The sequence below is a fragment of the Colias eurytheme genome, chromosome 13 (genome assembly GCF_061535395.1).
Source record: "Colias eurytheme isolate Ceu_HAF_F1 chromosome 13, ilColEury1 Martin Lab GWU primary, whole genome shotgun sequence".
NCBI lineage: Eukaryota > Metazoa > Arthropoda > Insecta > Lepidoptera > Pieridae > Colias > Colias eurytheme.
In genome coordinates this window covers 6,289,343-6,315,127 of record NC_142992.1, presented here as the reverse complement: position 1 = coordinate 6,315,127, position 25,785 = coordinate 6,289,343, and the positions used below count along the sequence as shown (strand labels likewise).

The 25,785-nt window shown below is 34.5% G+C and overlaps 1 protein-coding gene across 1 annotated transcript in view; it reads left to right on the top strand.

The window, feature by feature from the left end:
- The window catches only part of sog (chordin short gastrulation), a 54,476-nt gene that overhangs the window by 12,413 nt on the left and 16,278 nt on the right, over positions 1-25,785 (top strand). Inside the window, exons 2-3 of the mRNA XM_090108390.1 lie at positions 15,464-15,567; positions 16,292-16,424. Coding sequence (XP_089964516.1) covers positions 15,464-15,567; positions 16,292-16,424 — 237 coding nt within the window. The remainder of the gene's footprint in view (positions 1-15,463; positions 15,568-16,291; positions 16,425-25,785) is intronic.

Sequence of the window (25,785 nt, the reverse complement as noted above, 5' to 3'; positions counted from 1 at the left end):
GTTATTGATTAGTATCTGTTACGCTGCTAATTAAATATTTACTTGTCTACTTAACCCTTTTTATATTTTTATAGACTACTGTAATTTTTTTGTGTTTCTCTAATACAAAATCATTAAATTTATTTGAAAAAGCCTAAAATTCAAATTTATAAACCAAATCAGATACGACGTAACTACATCTATCATATTTATTAAATTAATAGTCAAGATAATTGATTTGCAATCACTAATGTTTTGTGTTTTTCCTTTTATGTTGACAAAGATAAAGAGCCAATTAGAAAAGTAGATATCGTCAAGGCAAATGTAGATAAAGATTAGCGATTTAATTGTACAATATTTGTATGCTCACTGCATTGGTGTCGATTATGTTTAATTTTCCCAACGCGTATTTGCAAAGTATTTCCAATTATTTGTGTTAGTAATCATCGGTATATGAAATAAAATACCTCTATACAAATATGGTGCCACTTATGATCCGGGTTCAATAAATATTTATCCATACCCAGATCGCGCCAAATGGTGCACTTACAATCACTCAGTGCGCTCCTTTTGGCGCCAAATGTCAATTTTCTAGAGATTACCCGCCGGCCAGCCTTAACAAACAGGCCTGTTGACTGTTCCGCAGAGAAATGTAGTGCTTACATCAATCAGCACTTGGGTCGATAATCGTCTGAAGAGAGAATGTTGATTCGCTTAACAAGTAATGGATCTGAGCACTCTTCTCAATCGCGCGCATAACGTGTTTATGAATAAACACTAGTGTTACTTTCAAACGCTTGTTTACCATTTGCAGCATGCATTTTTAATGTTTAAGGATTTATTAAGCAAATATTGAGGTTTAATAACCCTTCTTTTTAACATGCTGATAAGTTATTGACATTAACGGAAAACTTTGGAGTCATTGTAACTACAACAGCTCATCCTTGTCATTGTTTATCACTCTTTGTTTTATTCAAGCTAATTATTCTTTTTTATAAACTTAGGATAAATTCAAATCTCAAATCAAATTCTATGGACAACAGTTATTATGTAAAAGGTTTTTGTTGTAGAAATGTTCTTATATATGAACACTTTAGTTAATCTCAAGTTGGTGAGACTGTCCGGTTGTACAGTCTGTTGCTCTCCGTAGATGGGCGACATCTCCTGTTTCTCTCAAGTCCACATTACCGTTCCGTAACTTAATATTATATCTATGTTCAGCTTAAACGTATTTACTACATACATAATTGTAATTTAACTCTGTGTTTGCGCCACAAATATGATTGCTTGGAAAATTTAAGCAAATAATAACAGCTCAGATAATTAGATATAGGTACTTTGGATGTTGGATAACTGTTGACAATGTTTCCAAGTCATTAGAATTTCAAAGGAGCTTGCGTTACTGTTACGTTATATTATTATTAACAAAATATTCACCGTGCATCATCATATCGGTTCCCCTTTGGTGTGAATAAATACCGATCTATAATTAATAGAAATAGACTTGAGTCGCTTCTCTAAGCATGTGTATCATAACAAGCATCAAAATAGATCCTTTGGCAGTAGTACGCTCAAAAAGATATCGTGAGTAAGTATGTTGATATAAATGTTACAAAAACTATGTGTTTCGATGCGAACATCACTAAATCCTCGAGACCGCACACTGTCAAAATATTGTCAAAGTAAATTCCACGCGTCCAATAAATTATAATGATTTTCCACTTGGCAATAATCCTAGCGATTTATTTCAATCTCGGTAGATATTAAACCGCATGCCGCTTATATCTAGGCGTCGCGTCATATACATTCGAGGAACGGTTGTTGAACCTCCTTTTATAACGCGGAGTTGGGGTGGCGGCGACTTTCAGTTTCAGAAAGCGCGATGGGTCGGCGGCGGGGTGTCTCAGTGCCGTCACGCGGGGTATATTTAGCGATGATGGAATGTCACACACCCGACCGGAAGTGTCTGTCGATGACGGCACGCGCCCCGCCCCGCTGCAGCGCCCATGCAAGTCATTTGGCAAGGTCCTCTGCGAGTCTACGCGTGTCCGGTCCGCCTGGGAACTGTCACGTCCACGTACTTCTTGACGTTATCGCTTGACGTCATCTCTCCCTTAATTTCAAGTGCAGATTACAATAATAGCGATTGTTATTTATGAGAGATTCGTTTCGGATTCAATTATTGTAATCGTTACATGTTAGTGCATCGGTTGACCCTTTGACTATTATCAGATAATAATTAGAAGACGCTCCGCCCACGCGCCGCCCACGGGCTAGCGGTCATCGGTCAAGTTTCGCCTTCATTTATTGCTAACCAATTTACTTATTTGTATTTTGTCAAAATAAATGTCTATCAAGTGGGAGTCAATATCATAAGATGTGTTGTGTTGATATATTCTTATATTACTTGTTAGGTAATAAACGTTATCGCAAATTTTCGTCGATCATCATAGATTTGACAATAATAAATTTAGTTGACACGAAATCTTAACATTCTTATTTTTACATAATTTCCGCCACTATAAAAGTTAAAAATTAACCAACATTAGGTCACTGGGAGGAATCTAGGTTAAACCTGCTATAAAGTCTTATCTTAAATTACCTTCGCATGAACACGTTACGAGTTATGATAGCGTATGCTCTTTTACGGACTTTTACCCACCATATTCTTACATTATCTGATTATTGAAAAATATCCAGGAATGAGTGAGGACAAGAATAATTGTGTTTCTTTATTCACGAATTTAAAAGCAATTATCCGACGTTAATTGGTTAAAACTGAATTGGTTCTGTACCAATTACATAAGGTGACATTGTACCACCCAAGCGGTGAAGGTGGCTCAATGAAACACATTACGAACTTCTTTTACCTTTTAATTTAGTTCTGAATATGCAATAAATATTGTTGCATTGGCTTTGCAAATGAAGGCGATGACATTTAATTAAAGTGCCTGTGACGTATTTTACATGACAAATGAAGCCACACGGTGTTGTAGTAAAGTGTTTTCGTATTGTTATATGCTACATTGTTAACAATTATTAATCTTATGATAAATTAGAGGTCCGCCCCGGCTTCGCCCGTGGTACATATTTCGCAATAAAAGTTAGCCTATGTCCTTTCTCAGGTATCAAAATAACTCCATACCAAATTTCATGCAAATTGGTCCAGTAGTTTAGGCGAGATTGAGTAACAGACAGACAGACAGAGTTACTTTCGCATTTATAATATTAGTATGGATTTAAACAATAATAAAATTATAATAAGGTGTCAAAAATTAAATAACCTAATTCTAAATAAAAAATCAAACATCCTCTAGAGCAAATTGAATCTTTAATTACAAAGGATGTGTGATTGAATGATTCATCACTATTCACGGGTGGTATTCAGATAAAGATTGGCTATGTGCTACTCGAATATAACGGACTTTTGCAATGGTTCCTTTAAGACGGATCAGCAATTTTGGTGAAAAATAGAAAAATCACAAACCTCAGAAATTCTTGCGTTTATCAAATGTTATTCCATCATGAAACTTACTTACCTACTTTGATCATTTTGTCAATGCAGAATATGCAAAATACATGGTGCAATGGTAGACAATAGTTAATTTACATGTAGGTAAGTCATTAAATATTAGATCTAGCTAGTAATCTAGCTTTTCATAGCTTTCTTCGTCAGTGAGGATGACTTGCAATTAATAATTTTCTTAATATTAATAGAAACACTCAAAAATACTATTGTATTTTGCACTGGTGTGAAGCGAAACCACCCGAGGCGGTGGCCTGGGTATTTTTTATTTGCCGATATCGGTGATCGGCGCCTGCTCCATTAGTCATGTGACACTATCGACATGAGATCGGCCCTCTCGGCCCTCTTTTCATTCCATCGATGCCCGCGAGCCCAAACCGCGTTCGTATGCAAATTTACACGCTAACAGAACGACTGATGAATGATGTACAGCGCTCCTTTTGAGATCCCGCTCCCGACGATTTTTGCCACTACGTGAATATTCAACGATCGCGCAGATGACCGTAATGTCGTCGACCTAAATAAATATTTATAGATATTTATTTTATATCGCGCCGGATAATTTTTTCTGTATTTAATGACTTCATTGTTTTGACGCTTTATTCCGTCTGCTAGACTAATGCCGGCTGCCAAGATATCGCGAGTTCAACATTTATTATGGCCTTTAAATATTCATCACCCTATATATTTTATGAGGTATTTTTAGTATTGCATGTAATTTTAATACCATTTCTCTTGACTGTGAACTTCTTGTCTTTTGCAAGAACTAGGCATTTAATATTTTTTAATACATTATAATATTTAGTAGTTGCTTCCACAGTCCATTACTTTGAGGAATAAAGAAGTCTCTGATTTGTGTTATCCGGACCAGATGTTGCGAAAACTGTAAAACGAAGTGCGCACTTGCGGCGCACGTATGTGAATTGAATTATTGGTCATATAATACCCTCAAAATTGAGTATGTTATGCAATATTCGAGTGTGTAACGTAGTGTGCAGCAGGCACAGGAATAGTGAGCGTCGGTGGCTGTCGGGTCAATGCGCCGAGTTGTGAGTCAGCGCGCGACATACGTACTCTCTATCACATTATTACTTTCTTATAAGGTTGTCGCGTTTAAATAATGCATGTAATGTAACTGGTCGCAATTTGTGCTCTCATGAGGGCGCTAAACTGAGCCGCGGGGTCGAGCCGACCACGGAGCGGTTTCTAAATATGCATTATGCATTGCAAATAGTTTTGCTGACTGACTATGATTACTGCCGCCTTAACCAGTCTTGCCTATAGCGGAATTGTAAAAAATATTTTAAATTACTGCAATATCTGATCTTATTGAAGCTTGCAATTAAATATGCAGATTTGTTATCGCTTTATGATACACTCAAATGAATTTTTATATTTTCTTATTTCTTTACTATCTACCTTTGATATTGAAGGAAGCGTCATTATTTAAGTTTATCCTTAGCCGATGCAAACAATTGTAATGGAAATTGTTAATTAAGGGTTTGTGTGGTAAAAAAGAGCGTGAAGGCACGTAGGGACTCGCACCTCATTCATATCGATTCCATCTTAAACAGGCGCGTCCATCGCATACTAAAACGGGGAGAGCTTTTATCTCTACACGCTACAATAAAACAAAAAATCAACATCATTGTGAATAACTAATCTCGTCTCTTTTGTATTATCAATGAAAATAGTACCTATGTTAGGTGAGAGTTCGTCGCAAACTGTAAATCGTTTAACCACAGCGCCGTAATTTTTAAGCACGTCGACGAGACAAAATGAAATGTTTAAGAGCGACACGAGACCGACATTAAAGACATTATCGTATCGATCAGCGTCCTTAAAGCGGCTTGCAATTAGTGGTTGCTGTTAAACGACGCAAGTATAGACCTCCCGCGCAGCTGCCTCGCACGGCGCCGCCTCCTCGTCTTTATGAAATTATCACTAAATTGAGACAAAGCTTCCATACTGACATGGTAATGATGCGATAATGTGCTAGAGCAATTATCTCTTTTGGTTGTACGCGGAAAGGTTATTTATAATGTACTTTTATAATTTTCGCTTCGTTGCTAATGATTGAGCAATTTTTTAAAACTGAACGAACGTTCATATCAACACTTTTCCTTGAATAAGAGCACGATTACGCAAACAATAAGTACCTATCAAAAGGTTATTGTACTGAATAGCAATCTATTTCTTAATTGCATTGTAATGGATATGTCATTAGCCCAGAATGTTTAAATACCAGTAGGTGCTGACCGTTGCATCGTCAGCGCGTGAATTCGCAAAGGCCCGGCTTTCCTTAAAAGGTTGTCACTTACGAGAAACCTTTCATAACACTTAATAAGATACAGGACGAGTGTAAAATTTCGTGATAGATCCGTGAGAGTAGTCACGAGCCACCCAGAGGCCGTGGGACAGGGGCATTTTATTTCCGCTGCATTATATTTCGTCGGCGCGGATTAAACGGGTTGTCTTTAACGAGCACTCATTGAGTTTAACATCATGGGCACGCGTTTTCGTCACACCTACACCGCAATGTATTTGTTTTATAGATGCCGTTTAATGGCTCCGGTCAGATATTATGACTGCGCGACATTGTTTACGGCCATCTTTTCATGTCTATAAAAGAACAAATGGGCATGTGTAAACAAAATAATTGAAGTATTTATGGTATATCAAAATAATTATGAGTTTGAACATGGATTAATTAAAACTTAATTGAATTAACACTAAGTAAACATTCTCGATTCGTTACGTTAAATAGAAAATATAAACACTATTATCATTATCAATACGACATTAAATATGTTTATTTTGCAATATTATAGTGTACATGTGTTTGTTTATAAATTTATTATCGCATTTTATGCGAATACCCAGACATTTTACGAGGTATTTGGTATTAGAATGGAATGCATGAAAACTAAAGTGTAGTAATTTAGTCTCTACAAAACTACTCTGTTGATATACAACTGTTCGACACATTGGGAGTGTGTTTTATGTTTGTGTCAACATTTTTCAGGTGTGTCTACTGACACAGTTCATTTTTAAACCGGCGAGACAGTGGCGAGTCTATTTTTATAAGTGATAAAGTACCATCATAAATATTTTTTAAGCACCGTGGCGTTAAATACAGAAAGAAAGCAAATAAAGTAGAGGAATCGAAATTTTGAACAATATTTTTAGAAGTCAACTCGAACGCTTTTTTATCTTAATTGATCAATATTTTTCTGAATATATTCGTAAACGTAGTGTAGACGGCTGGTTGACGAGTAATTGTGCACCATAGCGGTGGAAAGATATCGATCCGACTCGAATCGCAGCTTTCCAAATAGGGAGCCCGATTTCCCAAATAGGCAACAGTCGGACGGTTGCCGGCATCGCAGGCCGCAGCGCCACTATCGAGGACGCAACATTTTCCATTGTCTACACGTTTTTGCTCTCTGAAACCTATATTGCATCTTCATCGAGGACGTCCAGTGTTTATCTATAGACGGTGTCAGTGCACCGTTCGTTTGTCGTCAAATTCGATGTAAACTCGTTTTAAATATCATGTCTAGGTTCCTTTATGTTCAAAGATGTAATTTTGTGAAATTATTTTAAAATCTATGACAAAAAATATAAAGTGCCAAGAATTCGATGGGTCAATATGGACTTAGTACGAGGCGTGGAGGCTGTAAAAATGATGTGATCTACGGCATTGACTAATCGCTCGTGACTGAATACTATCACTTCGTGACCTCCAGTTACCCTCTCTGGCGTCAGTCGAGATAAATGGCATATACTCGTACATAGTGTGTGCGGGGGCGCAGTCTGCCGGTACGACCTCTCTCGTGGGACTCTGTTACACCCACTGTAACCGCATTTACTAATATTTCAAGCGATTTAACTGTACGTTTATCTTTATTTCAGACATATTTATACTAGCATTTCTTCTGACGGAATAGAATTTTATTATGATATGCGCTTGCGAATAAGCGCAGCGCCGGTCGATGGAATGCAGCCTTGGGGATCGATCGTTGTGCTCAATGGGAGAAATATAGTCACGAAATCAATAAGTACTCGTTGGCAGCGCTCCGTTTATTAATCCCAATTGAAAGTCAATTGGCAGTAAATCCTTTATTATTGGCATTTAAAGTTCGCTAGACATTATGTGGAGATATTATTGTGTTGCAATCGTCATAGCGAGGATGTGGCAGATTTTGTTTAAACGCGAGGATTATGCATGCGTGCATACGGACGGCCCTGAGAAATATGTGGTATTGTATTCAAATGAAAAGACGCGTCAGCATGCCATAAGTGGCGTCGTTCATAACCATGCAATGTTCTGAGCTTTCGGCTCGTTGAGAAGTCAAGGCGGTATCACACGCTGAACATGAAAGTATTTGTAAAATGAATGTACTTTTGGCGTACGATTTGATATGCAACCAAATCGTCCGGAAGGTTACGGTTTATATTAAAAATTTATATACTTCAAGCTGTTGTAAACGTTGTAATTCGACTGTCTTGGCGTTTGTACATTCGAGATTTTACAAGAAACATAAAACTACAATTTTACTTTGATCATATTTTTAGGTCGTCTGAGCAGTGAGCGGTAAAGACGTAGGATTAAAATTAGGAAATTTATATAGCTAAGGTAGGTCCAAAAGTTTGATACCAAATTTAGATCGTAATTGGGTCAACGAGAGGCGACCGGGGATGCTTTATATCAACAAATATTTTCAAAGATCATTTTCCTTAAGCATTATTTAAATACGCAGTTATTTTAATATATTTTACGGTACTCATAAACGTTTCTTAACCGAAACGGAGCCTGCGCATTATATTTTATGGTTCACTAATTAATTATCTGCGCATGAAGTACATTAAGTTCCTATATTGTGTTGATACATGAAACGATCTGGTACTAGTTATACTAGTTTGGTGAAATAACTAAATACGGAGACTATCTTTATGTTAGCGTGTACGGTAGATACATGGCCAATGAGATGTATCATTTCCACTAGAAATAGTCGCTCTGTATAAAAATCAACGAGGCTATTTTCAATACTCATGCTTTATTCAAAGACTAAATGAATAAAACGGATTATTAAATTGTTTAAAGAGTTTTATGGCATTAAATGAAAATTGAAATACGATTGGACGCTCTATGAAAATCAAGGAAGTAACCGGAGCATGCGCTTCACGACCCATAGTAATCGTTGCATGCCATATTGTATACTTTATTAGCGTAAATGTTGGCATCTCTGCTCGCCCATTTATCTCCATATAATTAAATGATCAAGTGAAATTATATTTAGCTCAGTAAACGAGGCCGGGTCCGCGTCGTTCGTCGTATACTCTTTCGCCATCAAACTATAGTGGAAACCTCACGAGAACTTAGCGTCGAACAAGACCGCCCGCGAGAGGTGACGATGACACAACATAACATTACATGCAAGCGGAGTGAATTCATTGAACACTTTACTGACTAGGTGTGGAGAATAAATCCGATCGCCGGCGTCGGTGGGCGCGTTTATCATCGTTACCCTTCTGCTCTACATCGCCAGGGGCGTAGTTCTGCCTTTCCGACGCATAAACTTGTTACTCAATTGCTAGACCTCACTCACGTGGAAGTCTTTAAAGTCTGGAGCCTGGGTAATTTATATGTTCATAAAGTTTGCGCAGAAGACTCGGTATTTTGAACGCGTCAGTCGATCGAAAAGCTCTTTAACTCCGATAAAATTGAAACACAAAACCATTAATGAAAGTTTTGCGTCGGTGAAATCGCTAAGGAAAAATCTTAAGTCTTATTAACATAGTAGAAAAGCTAGTTTATTCATAATTGGCGGTTGTGCCCACCCCGGCGGCCGGCGCACTGAGTGCGCCCCGCCCGTCGCATGCGTTGTCGTTCAAACATATTGCGATCATAATATCACGCGAGATCGACGCGCTCTGTACACAATTAAAATTTGCATTCATGTTACCTGATTGATAACATTGTTATAGGTGTGTGGCCGCTCTTCGATTGCGGCGTATTTGTGTTTAATTAAACATGAATTTATTAAAAGCGATGTACCTACACTTATGGGGGATTGGCAGTTATATATTTATTATTTAAGTTATGCAGCATACAATTTGAGGTCCTATGTCTTTCACATTTGTGGGTAGTAATTAAATAGGTATTCATTAGAAGATATGAGAATTGAGAGTAGTCGTGGAAAGTAACATGCACCATCTAATTTCGTGTCTTAACGGCCGCGGCGCGGCGACTCATTTTTGTAAAAATATTCTATGTTTTTATGAGGTGCAACTGTGATACGCTCATCCTACAACTATTTGTAGAAAGAATCTTAATAAATTATATGCGATATTTTTGTGGAGTATCTTGGCTCCCATCCACTATTTGCTACTAGATATTATGTTATTTAGCTAATAATAATCGATTAGGTGATGAAATAATCGCCATAAAATGTGATTATTTTGGTTATTATTTTTATACAGACAAGAACTCGTTACTTTTACACTGTATTAAATAAAAAGATGATACAAGGAATTCATATAATCATTCTGAGTGTATCATTTGGAAGCAGTTATATTTTCTTGTAGCTAATTGGTTGTTTTTCATTTAACAATGAGTAAACTGTTTTTATAAATTAATTCGCTCAATTGAATGTGTCCACCTACGTTTAATTTGTCTTAGTTGTATACGCTTAAGTATAATTTATAATTTGTTTTACCCAACCACCTTCCGTATATATAATATTTTCATTTCATATATGTTCCTCTAATTGGTCGTCAATATTGGCTTTTCGTTATGTATATTTTATCGTGGAAATTAGCATATGACTTGAATGTAAATACACTGAACGACACGAACCAGTCACCAATGCTCGCAAAAGGCGCCAGCTATCAATGCAACTAGGATAAAATATAAGGATAAAGTATATTAATAAACAGCTATTAATAAATAATATTAGCTAAACAAATATAATCTTATTTAACTTTAGTAACATAGAACATCAATTTAGATTATACAATCTACATACAAGTACATACAAGAAAATTATAAGAAATTTAAGGCCCCAATAGCTTCTGCATATCCAATATGTTTAAGGTTTCCTTGCTTAAAAAATATAGGTACAGGAAATAAATATTCCTCGCTCCATTCATCATGTTACGCGAACGTAGACTATTTTCAAATCGCCATTTTATTAATTCTGTCAATTAGTAAAAGCATTCATATAAATAATACTTAGTATGTACATAGAAACCAGTAATAAACTGTTTTTGATCAAGAGTAATAGTGGATGAGTATTCAAAGCCTCTATCTTTATTTAAAAGAGAGCTTTAATCTAGAGGAGCTTGTAAAATTATTAAAAAGAAGAATTAGAAAATAATTGAAAATTTTCAATGGGTATCCTATATTTCATATTACCACCGTTTAATTGGTTAAGGAACATCTTGATGAAATCGGCATGTTGTAAAACCAAAAGGAATGAAGAAATCGCACATAATATGTTAACCCAGCCATAGTGATGAATTATTATGTTCTAGATCCGCAAAAGGAGGTGGAAGTCTACACCTATAGTGGATTAGTATATATAATTAATCACATTTAAAAATCACTACAATGAAACTTACAACGTCGAAGAGTAAGGAAACACAAGGTTGTCAACCTTGCAGGACATATTTCGCATTGTTTAACCAAGTAAATTGCAAATAACAAAAAACTATGTCCTACTTGTTAAAAAAAGTATAGCTATGTAAATTCCATAATAAGTAAACGACCCTGACTTATAAAGTAAGGCGAGATATCGGTTATTGATGTACAATTATTTATTTATAGAACAGTAAGTGAAAGAGGAATTTAATTAAATATTGTAATAATATGTTTATGACGAGGTTGGAAAATATAATTAATGGCGTTCGATGACGTCACAATTGTCCATAACGTACCATACCTACATCAGCAGTTTTGATTTTTTCTTGCATTAAAACGCTATTGATGTAATATTTATGTTTACATTAAATGTACCTACCATGCGGATTCAACTGCTTGCAAAATCGCGGGCAAAAACGACTAAAAATCCATTACTTTTTAAGATTTCGTGCAACCTTTACAGTTTGATTTTTGAAGTGAAAGTGAAAGCTTTTTTATATCTACTTCAATATTAAAATTATTGAGCGTATTTAATAATATTTGTTTAAAATGTTTTGAGAAAGGTTTTTTCCAAAATTAAAAATAAATATTACCTAAAAAGATACCATAAGTAAAAAATCTCAGTTAACTGGACAATTATTATATTGTCCAGTTAACTGAGATTATCTTTTCAAAAACCCAATAATAATAACTGTACTTATAATTATTATCGTGTGATAAAATAAAAAAACTTATCAACCACTGTCAATGCTGTTAATTTAATAACTCAATTTAAACAAAAACGTATTTTTTGTCAAATGTCACTGAATTATATTCACGTAAGGCACATTTAGCCAATTAATCTTTTAAGTATCGCGGCATAAATAATTATAGCACCAGACCAGTAATCATTAAAAATAAACCAAGTCTTGCATAATTAATTTGCTTATATCTTTGTTTAAATTTTGGTACAAAAACGTTCAATGTCAGGTGTTTCTGTTTCTGATACATATTATGATATAAAACTGGGTATATCGAATATCACCAACAGGTGTTTCTTGTAGCTAATAAGAATTATCGTTGCGCATCGATTTAATCGTCGGTACCGATCGCGATAGATCAACCACGCCACCCATCGTGAAGGAAGCGAGCTACATAAGGAAAATTATTAATTATTATTTGAATATGATAAAAATATTTCCTTATTTTAAATAAAACTTTCATGCACATTTGTCTTGGAACTAGAATAGTTTCGATTACACAGCGAGACTTTCGTTTTTCTATTAGATTTTCTATATTAATATTACGATGAAGAGGCATCAGTAATATTATAATAAACACGTTATGGTAGTCTGTACACTCCATTACTTGTAGCCAGACGAGAGGTCTGTAGTGCTTCATTAATTTTTATAAATCTCAGACGTATGTAGTTTTCTATAAGAAACGAGACGCCGATAAAATAAATAATGGATTGTCACACGATAAATTGTTTGTACCTACACCTTAGATGGGAGCGTATTTCTCGGTACAGTGGTAAAGTTAATTAAACGATTTGTTTAACTCATGCATATTCCTGTACTTATGCTTAACAAGAAGGATCCAGTGTGGGAATTGTTTTCCACATTTGTAGATGATGAAATTGACTATTGGCTATATTGCTGCCTTAAGAAACTATTATGACATTAATAACAGAATGCACAGTTCGGCACAATGCAATTCTTATTAATTTAGAATGTTAAAATGTTAAGCTGTTTCAACCCTTTGTGATTTATTAGAGTCAAGTTCGTTCAGTGAGTCGGCCACGTACCTCTCTCTATGACATGTAAGTCATACTTATCGTGATCTATGACATGACAATACAGTTCCAACCGTGAGGTCATGCATGCAATGCTCCGCAGATTACCGATGGAAGCTATGTTTTGTATTTAGGTAGCGCTACCAGTTTCGAATCGACAGTTTCTCAAGAGTAACATAATATATTTGCAATATTATTATGCGCTCTCCTCAAAGTGGGCTCGAAAGTTATTTAAATGACACACTTGAATTTTTGTTTTTGTATTAAATTGGATACATTATTACTTAAAAACATATTATTCAAGTGAGATCGTGGTGATTTTGGCAAATTTATCGATATTGGACGATTTAAAATTAAACAAGTGCATATATATTTGGTAGGAATTTCCATAAAGAGATCGCGAAAGAAGTACAAGACGAGCGTCGCCAATACTTCATTTCCCTGGCGAGGCGCTTCTGGCGCCCGGCCAGCGGTTCCGAGAACGAGGCAGAAGGTTACGCGATGTCTCGCCTCACTTTATATGCCTAAATCATCTCACAGATCATATTTTTACGGATATTTAACTCTCGTATATCGTATAAAACGCGACGGAGGAGTGAGTGTAAAGGGTTGTGACGAGTTGAGTAATGGCTTTTGTTTTGGCAGCGATCGCAGTCGAAGAAAGAGAATCTTTGCCATGATCGATTGCAAGCCGAGACGTATTAATTTAACCGTCTTTTTGGTTTGATTATTTTCAATTGAATGAATAAACGGACGCGTTGACACTTATATTGTAAAACGAGGCGTGATTGTCGCATCCTTATCTAAGCGCCGTCGCACCCTCCTTCCTTATTAAATTATGCACCATGAAATGTATCTCGGCGTAATCTATAAATATCGTAAGTTCGTTTAAATTCAGTGCTTCTAAAGAACAGCAACTTCCTCTAGCATAGATATTTATTGAATAAGATTATTGTTTACTCAATTGACGTAAAGATCAATAAATTCTCACGCAACGAATCTCGGCTGCTATCAGTGCACTCGTGGAGTGAGGTTAATTAAATAGTTACGAGAAGGAGATAACAGTAACGCCTATTTATAGAGACCGGGCCACCTTATCGATCCAAGACATCTGATAGTGATCTCTCTAATTCCGAATCGGTATTAACAATGTACTATTAGTACTTTATAACATGACGAAATAGAAATTCAATTACATAATAATTATTGTGAGTTTTAATAGATAGGTAACGTTAAAGTTTTGAAATAATCAACGCAGCTAAATAATCGATGTAATAACATTTCTAACTCATTATAGTACAAACTTGTAAAATATTACACCGCAGTTTATATGCTTTAAAGTTAACGGTATCTGTTTGATCAGGCATAGATTTGCGATTTAATCCTTTAAGGTATAACTACCTGGATATTTCTACGTTTCAACACTCGCAACTTTTATTTTTAGATGTCCACTGCCGAGTGCGGTATGTAAATGCAACTTGTTAACTCGTAGTCGCACTCGGGCTGCTCTTCGGGTGCTCAACTATTAGTTATAATTGTGCACGTGTACCTATCAACAATTACTCACTTTTATTCATTTGTTTTGTAATAAACGCGGTGTAGAATAACCAATAAAATGTATTAGTTCTGCATATATTATACATAAATGAGAATCCATAAGGAAGCATTAAACATCTGTGTTATTCTTAGCAGAGAAATTAAGGAATACTTCACTACTAAATTATTGAAATATGAATTAATATTTGCAACTATTGAACTACTTAATACATAAAAATCGAAAGCATCGTAATATCGCAATGTTTGCTTTAAAATTTTTTAATTTGACTTCGAATATTAATTTAGAAGTCTGCGTAATTTAAACAAGTCTAATAATCCTTCCCATTAATTTAAATAACAAGGTCTGTTTACGCATTAGTTTACTTACTTTAATGAAATATAATATTAATTCGCATAAAATCGTGACGACCATTTAATTTTAATTAATAATAAAATTCCAACTGTTAAAACAACTGTCAGCGCTGGTGAAACATTTATCATTGTAGGGTTACTTTAAAGTTGTTCTGTTCATAGTTTGCAACGTTATAAATCTGCTTTAAACAATTAATGCTGTTTTGTACTTAATCTAAATCAAAGACGTTGCGTCAACAGCGAGGAAAACATTTACAGCGTACAGATAATAAATAACAAAAATACCATAGATGCGTCATAAAACGTATTCATAGATCCTCAGATGAATTATGAACCAAAGTACTAAAATAGCATTTTTTAATCTATTATTAAGTTAAAAAATTTGTCAACCAAAAAACATTCTATTAAAGGTAAATGTTGTATTTTTGTATATGACGTAAGCTGAACGAATTTTTTTTTCTAATATAACCTATGCTTTCGATTTTTAAATTTTTGATAGATGACGCATCTTTAAAATTTGGCGGCGAGTTTTGTTTTTAATCTTGATATTTTAATAAAAAATGTATTATCATTTTAAATGTATAATTAATTGGTGTTAATAATGACTTATGAGTTAATAATTTTGTTTCAGAATGTCAATTTGGCAAGCAAGCAAAAGAGCTTGGATCTACGTGGTTTGCTGACTTAGGTCCTCCGTTTGGTGTCATGTACTGCATCAAATGTGAGTGTATACCGGTACGTATTTCTTCTTTTAAATTTCAACATTCTTTTAAGATAATATAGGTATTGATACTATCCATAAAAATCAAAATAATACTAGGTATAGGTATTCTTGTTCATCGGTTAGAATTTGGAACTAGTTTTTAATTAATTTTTGACTAATAATATCAATCGCTTATTATCTGTCAGTTTACAATTAATTGTTTTTAATATTTTTGCAATCTCTGAAATAACGTAAAAAGTTTTGTTTATTATTTATTACTTAAGTATGAAGTTGGTTAGTTCATCATAACATTCCTTAATTACATATAAAGATAAAAAATAGTCAACTTGGACAACATTTCTTAAATTGTTTAAAAAACAATGCTGGTTATAAGCCAAGACGGTGATAAACGGTGTAATGAAGAGCATGTTTGAAGGGCGGCATTTTTCTATGAATGTGCAGGTTCTACTTAAAGCGGTTTTACTGCATTATTAAGTAAAGCTTTTATTTTAATTAAATGTATAAATATAGAATTTGCAGATTGAGCGTTATTATAATCGTTAAATACTGGTTGTTTAATTTTAGGCGCAATGTAATTTAAAACCAATTGTTGTAAATACAAATAAAATGTATTTACATAAACGACTTACCTACATTAAAAAAGCTCAAATCATAAAAGCTCGGCTCAAAAAAGGCTCCTATACTTATCCTAGTGGATTTGTCTTTTAAATTCATAATTTTTGTATTTTCTCCCAGGTACAAAAGAAGCGGCGAGTGGTTGCGAAGGTCCACTGTCGGAATATAAAGAATGAATGTCCAGAGCCTTCCTGTGACACCCCGGAGTTGCTTCCCGGCCGCTGCTGCAAAACATGCCCTGGGGATGTTAACTGTAAGTACTATTTATTAGAAGAATCCTCATATTTCTAGATACTGTATATTTTCTGATTGTTTGTACTAAATATTTTATGGCTGATCTCACGGTAACGCTATTTGTATGACTGAAAGTTCATGTGAACGTTAAGAACGTTAAAAATAATATTATTTAAATATTACCTTGCTTTTTCTGGTCTTTTGTTTCAATTGTTCATTATAAGCGTGCAATAATAATAATTGGTAAATACGTATTGTATGCATTTAAATAAATAACCGTACAGTGACGTTAGGTTACGACGTAGTAGCTAATTCTAACAATAGTGGTTAATAAAACCATGTCTAATTGTATAATAACGAGTGCTTATACCTACGAGTTTTTATATAATGATGACGAAACTAATTAATAAGTTATATTTATAACGCTGAACCAGACGTGGTTTGGAACGCAATAAAGATTAGGTACTTATCATTTATATTTTGAAATTTTATGCGAAAGAATTTTCCAAACGATGTAGGTATCGAAGAAGTGTATCGTACAATGTTTCGGTAATAAATGTACTACAATATCGACAGCATTACTTTTTAATTTGTGAATGTGTTTAATTTGTGAAGGAAATTAAAAATGCGAACCATAAATAAGATATTAACAATCATCAAGAATTCATGGTTGGCAAACAAAACTTCTGCATAATAATCACGCATTATGAACCGACAGCCGACAAAGAGAACATAACAATGCTGTCAAAATATTTATGAAGAGTTGTAATAAATAATCAGATTATACGAACCATTTGTAAAGCAACTTTAGCCCGTTCAGTGGCTTGCGACGTAATCTTTTTCATGACACGTTCATCACATGCCCGTCACATTGCCAATTCAATTCCATTTCTTAAATTGATGATGTCATTCCTGCTTTGAGCCTTTAAAGATATACCGACTGATGTCATGCTTTTACCGATTTAAGTTTCGGTGCTAATTTGCAAAATGTCCTATGACCCTATGTAATATTTTATCCTAGAGTTGTATTCAATTTGACTTCCGTTAGTTTTAGTGTCTTTCCGAACCGTTATTCAGTTTGATTGTCTACGTCGAAAGTGATCTACGGTAAAGTAGATTTTAGAATATTGTGTCAATCACGTTCAGATATTATGATACTGAGTCCAAATTATTATTAACACAATTTAGGCGTATGTAGGGTGGTTATTGGAAATTAGTTTATTAAAAAAACATAAAAACGGTTCGATAAAAGTGAGGATGACATTTTAATTATGATATTATCGGTCGTTAATATTTAATGGTAGTGTAATCTGATAATAGTGGAAATAAATATTATTGGCAGCAGGTTAGTGACTCATAGGCCATCTGTCGCGAAAAGTATCCGCACATGTGGAAATTGTATGAATGACATATACGTACACGTTTTTTTGTATTTTATGTTTGATGATCGTTATTAATATGCCGTCTTCGGTCGACTTGACTCGCTTGAAATTCGAGACTTCAACAGTTTAGTTAATATTATGATATCCATAATAAATTTAATGAACTGGAACGATTGTCACAAGTGTTCTTTTCGACCTTCGGTATGATTTTAAAACAAGACAGTTTTAATGTTATGTATTAGTTTTAAAATAAAAATAATTGGCATGATATTCATTTGCAAAATAATCGCTTAAATTAAAAAATATTTTGTTCGTAGCATCACGATTCAGGTTGAACGTAGTAAATCTTCATTTAAGTGCCACGCTGGTGACATTATTTGAATTCTTCATTAATATAATTATAGGAGGATCGGCAAATTAGTTGACTTTAAAAGGTAATTGCAGAATATGAGAAAGCATGCGGTACAGACGAAGTGACAGGAACTGGCGATGACAAATGACTGTGGACAGGCGCGCTCGCTCCCACGACTGATTCTCATCATTACCTACATATGGATGTCTACATTCGATCTGGATAATAATGCTCGCCGACGCTAATGTGCAATGCACAATTACGTCTTTCAGTCGTAGTCGAAAAGTAATTGCGTGAATTAATTCGCAAGCGACATCGGTTCCGGGGCACGCCTCGGCGTGGGTCGGAGGCGCAGGCAGCGACGTCGCCGCCGACAGCGCGTCTGCTGGCCTGCGAGAGGGATATATCGAGAGCATTACAATGGCATTACTCAGATGCACCGGGCTGGTGCAGAAATGGCACGCGCTGGTCCCCCCGCGCCCGCGTGCTGCAAATATAGCTGGTGCTGGTGGTTATTCCGGGCGCGGCCGTCGACCCTTCGCCGCGACGCCGTCTGCGCGCCTTTTTAGCGAACTCTACTTACAACGCACATATTTTTTGCGAGCAAATATCGACGATGTCAATGTACGAATCTCTTTTTTTAATCCCCAAAATTCTCAGGATCACAAATTTACAAACATTGAGTTAGTAAACAACGCGCCTTGTTCACTGTCTCGTTAATTGATTGGCTTAGCGCTCGCAGTTCTAAATTTGTCGCGTATGCAGTGAATTATTTATTTATTACTTCGTGGAATTAAGTAAAGTTTGATCAGTCCTAATTTAAAAAAAACAGGACTTAATGTATGCAATGCAAAGTCTGAGTAATTGATAATTATACCTATTTATAATAGTGGTTTATAATATCCATTTGTTGCGAGTGCTAATCACTTATGTCAAATATTCCACTGTTGCACCGTTTAAGTTATCTAAAAAGTAAATTATTATAATTAAAAATAAATTATGTAGTTCAGAATATATTTTCGATTTTCCCCAAATTCCGCATGCAAGGATAGTTCATAGTCGATGTTGTATCCTCCTACACTATTATAGTATAAATTACTGCAATCTATTTATATTTATATTCGACAGATATAAGGTTACCAAGTTAATATTGTTTCTACAGTCTGCTGTTGTTTTATAGGTTTATCTTATTATATGAAGTATATAATACTATTTATCGCAATGCAATCTAAATATATTTCATTTTGAATCATTCAGCCTCAGTAAAACTAAGATGTAAGCTAGTCGTAAACTCCGTTTGATGATCCTAATATAAAATCTATCAAATATTATTGATTTGCAGAACTCTAGTTCAACGGATTGCCCTTTGCCGGTTTCCTTTGATATAATAATATTATAGCGTATCACGTTCATAATAAATTTACCGCGAAATGTTCTGTAAAAGATTTAATTATAATTGAATCTTAGAAATGAGCCAGGTGTCAAAGTAATAAACTAAAGGCGCGCTTTATAACTTTGTGCAATAAGAAAATAACACGAACATAAAGGATTGTAAATTTACTACCATTTTTAACACTTTATAATTAATGTGATATCAATCTATTATCTATCTTAGAGCAATCTACAGATAAATATTCAGTGAGGTTATTTATTTATTTAACTTATAACTTTCTAACAATATAGACACGAGTAACAATTCAAATAAGAAACACACGAGTAACAATTCAATTATGTTTTCCTGGTATTGTACTTTTCCTATTTTCCCTGTACGCGTAATAGGGAAACATTTAAGATAGTACGCCACCATTATTATGTTCTCTGTTATGCTTTAGGGTACATTTTAGAATTAAAATTGTTGTAGCTGCAAGCTACGACATACGGTGCTTTCAGCTTTGAGTATGTAATTTGTACTTAGTGCAATTTAAAACCGCTTCTTATGTTCCGACTACAGTAACCAGAAATGAGGGGTGCGTGAGCTCGTGAGACGTTCACGGTTCATCGCACATCGTATCCAGTCGATCACGAGTGTATCTAATTCAGTGTGCTGTATGTGCCTCTGAGGAATTTGTTTGTTGCACGCCGATGCCACGTACAATCGACGTTTTATTTTCGTGAGATCGGTGTCTCTGCCTCAGCGATGCATTCCGCAGTGCATAATTTTGTTTGCGCTTTTTTAACTGTGACGTTATTTTCTTTCGCTTTGATGTTCGAAATCATATAGTGAGTAATGATTTTTCTCAATTCGAGTGAGTTCACTCGAGTGCATATAACCGTTTGCATACTTACGTGCTACGAGATGCAATTACTTTAGTGCGAGCGGCGACATCTTGCGCGATATAATTTCGTTCTAAATGGGACGAATGGGATAGCGTATCCGTTATTATTTTAATAGTAGATAATAAGACGAGTCAAGTCAATTGCGGTTAGTGGGCGAGCTTACTGAGTAATAGGAACATCGTTTGTGGTGGGAATCCTACGTGACTTGCCGCCTTAGTGAGCGATGGCTCCTTGCGCTTTTGGCGCCACTTGGACCGTTTTTTATGTTTTACTAAGAATGTCTTATAGTATGCTATCCATATATGTATAAATATGTAATTAGAACATTAATAATAATCAATGCATTAGATTTAAAGCGATTCTAGTCACGGATTGCATAAAAAATAATTAACACTGTCGCATTTTGTAGAATACGAAATAAGTTATTAATTATTATATTATATAGGAAGATGACAGTTCGCAAAAATGCGTTAAAATTGTTCTTGTCTAGGTTTTCAGTCTGAACATTGACGTGTTTCAGCCTCGCGTAGTTTGAAGTGATTTACGCGCTATCAGGTATGTCGTTTTGATTTAGCCTTTTAGTACATGTTTGTTGAAACGATGAAACGTAATTGCGTAAATAGAGAACATACGCGATATGCAAACAAAGGCGGCGTCGCGACGCCCGGCGCCGGCGCCACGTTTTCAACTACGGCTATTTTCATCTATCTTTCATCTAGTCCTTTTGTCTTTTTATTGAAAACTAGCGATACATTCCGATGATGCTGAGAGGATAGGGATCTATGGTTATCGGTAAGATTCGCCTTTCAATCATAAATGAAACAATATAATGAGATTGTTCAGGAAAAAGAAACTGGTATGGAAAGTTATGATACTACAATAGGATACTCTACTGAAATTGTGTTAATTTGTCTTTTATGAAAAAAAAACTTGCTCCACCCAAGTAGAGGTAAAGCTCTTACTTATGTAATATATTATTTAACTTTTTTTAATAAACTCTACCTAACTATGACAAAAATAGTAATTGTATTCTTAACATTATATGTTTCCCACGTAAAGTTTGTTTAGCTTTGATCAATTATTCAAATTCAGAAATCATTTTATTTCAACTGAAACAGTAAAATTAACTAAGCCGTTATTTATGACTGACAGTTTAAGCCCGCTTCTTAAGTTCTGACTACAGTAACCAGCTCAATGTGAATGTTTGTTAGCTTAGTAGTGAACATTTGGCATAAAACTGTAATATTATTATCTACTCATAATAAAATGCTCAAAGGCCTTAAACAAGATATTATTTCATTCACGAGTTCGTATTTGTTTACGACTGTCACAAATGTAGTATATGCACAAGTTTCCTCTGACACTACGTATTTTATTTCATAAAATAAAAGCAGTACACAGTGCACATAACAGCCACAGGCGTTATCGCTTAGTGCGGCTGAAATTACGCACGCTTGCATTTTCATTTATCAACCGCATGCAGATCAAACGATAGCAAATGTGGGTGTGCGTGTATTCTAGAAGAATGTATATTACGTGTGAAAATGCAATAGTCATAATCTACCAAGTTAATTGCAACTATTTTGACGGTTACTGCGCTCATATGCTTCAGAATAGGCAGGAGCTATTAGCTACCTCATATATTGCAATTTTACGTCGCAATTATCAACATAGCATTCCTGAATATGATGCTACGTTAGACTTTAAAGTTTAAAATTAAGCGCACATCTATAAATTTTATAGTTTACTGTTAATGTTGATGTGTGAAATTTTATTAGTGGTTTACACTTAACTTTATATTTATAGTTATGTTTTTCGATTATACTATTATTTTTTTGGATAAATAAAATAAAAGCATAATATAAGCTTGACAACAATATATTTGCAAAAAATATAGCACCAGATGTTGTGGCAATAGTCAATAGTCTAAAATAAATTTTAGAAAAAGAATAAAAGTACTTGTGTGTGCCATTGAAGAAAGTAGACAAACCTTTTAATATAAACAATATTAATACTCTCTTTGCTCAAGTCATCAGAAAGGCCACTTCGTCACAAGGACGGCTATTATCTCGCTTGTCGTACTAATGAAAATTTACCTTGTCGAGTCACATTTTAGCTGCGACATAGTTATCCGCATATTTGTAGTACTACTGTTCACTAGCTGCTAGCCTGCTACCTATTTATTCATGTCGACGAACCATTATCGTTATCTTTTGCACGCTAGGTATTAAATTTGATATAATGTTATTACTTATTAGCTTGTTCTTAAAATAACTGTTCTATTCAATCACGACTATTGACATCATTACATATTGCTTTATGATCGGGTCAGAGTATCTGTGTAATTTCGAAGAATTAGAAAATATGCTCGGCAGGCTATAGCGTATTTTATTAGGATAAATTGAAGTACCGTCGGACGCGTAATTGCATCGGTTCCTATAATTACTGTCCGATTAAGGTACGAACTAATAAGAAAAATAAATATAATGCGCGCAATTAAAATATTTCTGTCAGAAGTCAGCTCAAATCTATGAAGCTAGGAGTGGAGTAGGCCCATAAGGCAAGTGTGCGTAAAAGGTCACAGGCGAGACACGAAGGCTATTTGGAAAGTAGACTGGCGCCGGTGCCGACGGCGGTTCTAGGCAAATTTGGTGAGAATGGGTATAGCTACCGGTACTGCCTCCAATACACTGATAACTGTTTACCTCATAGTCACTATACAATCACCACTCCCAGGAATTCCATAATCAAATAGTACCTATAATAGAGCAAAAGGTTTAACCCCACGTTTGTGATTTACCTAGCCGTTGAATAATGCTTTAGTTAAAGTTTTTATTATCTATTTCACATTATTTTTTTTGTTTACAATTCGCTCATGTGAGGAATTTATTGTGTCTAGGACATAAATGGACTCGCGATATGGACTAGATTGTAGGTACATGTAATCATATTATATTGCTTGTAGATGACGTCTTTCTGTCACCACGAGGTTATCACTTTGCATTACGTTAGCGTGTAAAATGAGATATACTGGTTTAATGTGCATTGTTCAATTAGTTTAAACTAAAAAGTAAAGTTTACTCTTTTATTCCACTCTTGTATTTAATTCCAGATAAAATATTTATTTCAATTTAAAACATTTATTTCAACAAATATATTGTATTTAAGATGATTGACAAAAGTGAAGCGACTTATCCGTAAATATTATTATTTACATTTATGTGCGTCGAGTGCGCAGGTTATGATCGAACGTTTGACGCTATTACCATACGACTATTGTTCATAGAAATGTGGCGCCAGCACTTACTCGCTAGTACGTAATTTTATGATCAGAACATCGTTTGCTATTTTCTGCATCTGTTGTTGCCGCTTGAATATGAATGGACGGTGTCCACAAACAGCCCTTTTTAAACTGTAATAATTCATGATTGTTATATGCGTGTTCGGAATATATTTACTCCGTGAAAAGTGTTAAATATGACAGGACATACCAGCACGTTGTTCTCTTATGAGCGGAAATGCATCGATAGAATCAATAAACAGACCATAAATATCGCAAGAGTGCTTTAGGGAAACCATCGTTATTATTAGTCACATCTGTATAATTAGGGCAGTTTTAAATAAACTTTTACAATCGGAATAAATTTTGCACTAATGTTTTAAAATTTTGCAAAATATTTGCTCTATAAAAATCACTAAATTTTGGTAGAGTCATAAACACATCATGCATCATTAATTTTGACCAGATGATAATTTTGAGAAAGTATGCTTATTATTATGATATTTTTTAAACAAACACTTTTGAAACAATTATTGATAATGCATTTTCACCCGCGTGCGTTACGCACATCAATATTTCATAATATGTAGAGCATATATATATGAAGTGGCAAATGTAATTATTATTGGAAGCACTTGTAAGATATAGTGTAGATCCGATGACATAGATGTTTATTGAACTACGTGCGTGCGGTAAGGTGCTGAGAGGAATTCATAAACATCGCCTGTTATTTGGTTCTGTGAAAAATTTACCGCTCACTGCTTGATACATACATTTTGATGATATACGTGATTAGTTTTATGTAAACAAACTACTTATATTAGCGAAATGTGTATTTTCTTTAAAAAAGTTAAGTTAATAAGAAATTATTAACATTTACATGCCTATGCGACATATTGGGTATTCTTTACGGTCTTGGAATGCTTGCATTACTTAATTTGTTTAAATTTTAATAATATTCTTTTATAATGTTTAATAAAATGACTTGCGGTTTCTGATCTATCGAGGTCGTACAAATTATTGGCCGGCTGTACATCGCAAATGGTTTTAATAGACCGAAGTAGATGAACAATGAAACTACTAAGTCTGTCATTAATTGAAACAATCAAAAGTCTGATATTTTTATTAAAATATCGGACTGTTAACAGTTACATATTAATTATTGTTTTTACAAAAACTGAAAGTAGGTATGATTAAATGTGTATTCTTGGCTAGTAGATGTTGAGCTGTTGCCTTGCTAATTCAGCGTTCTTATATAACATGTAATATAGTGTTGATATAGCTATTTGACTTCGATTTAAATGTAACATTTAACAGAATTAGCACAAATATGAATATAAATTGGTGAAAATGAGTAAAACATGACGTTCATACGTAGTAAACACACACTGACATTGAAAACCTTCGACAATGGATAGATTTTGAAGAGAAAATTATGTAAATCTCAGGGTTTCCTTCAATGTATTGTAATGTTAATTGATATGTTGCTGTTCCTATGTCACACAAGTCGTGATATTATGACACTTATAGAGCCATTATTATCAATGATTGAATCACGTTCTATTATTAGTGTACCTTTCGTGCTCTTGAAACGGTCATCCGTTTTATGAGGCATTAAAATCTATTTAATTAAAGCGATAAATCCTAGCACTGGATGAAGTAACTAAGAAACACGATTAGTATCCAAGCTAATCAATTGATTCGATGTTACAGGCTTGACCTGCGGCCTTTGTAACCAATTCACTTATAGTGACATACTTATTATAACTACTATATGTTATAAACATTTTATCTACAGCATAAAATAATAAAATAATGAACCTCGATATTTTAGGATTATACTACATATCTTACAATTTGCATTTGATGATATAAGTAGCGCTGTATTTGCATCTGTACTATGATTCATAAAACATGTGAATCTGGTTACAGAATAATGTCAAGAACGTATACGATTTACGTTACATAATATACAGCGTTTCGCAGCGTTTTCATGGTTTTACAATAATATATAATATTTTAAATCTTCATATAAATTTTAAAACTAATGGTATAAAATAACTTTGATTTCTTTCTATATCGAGCTCTA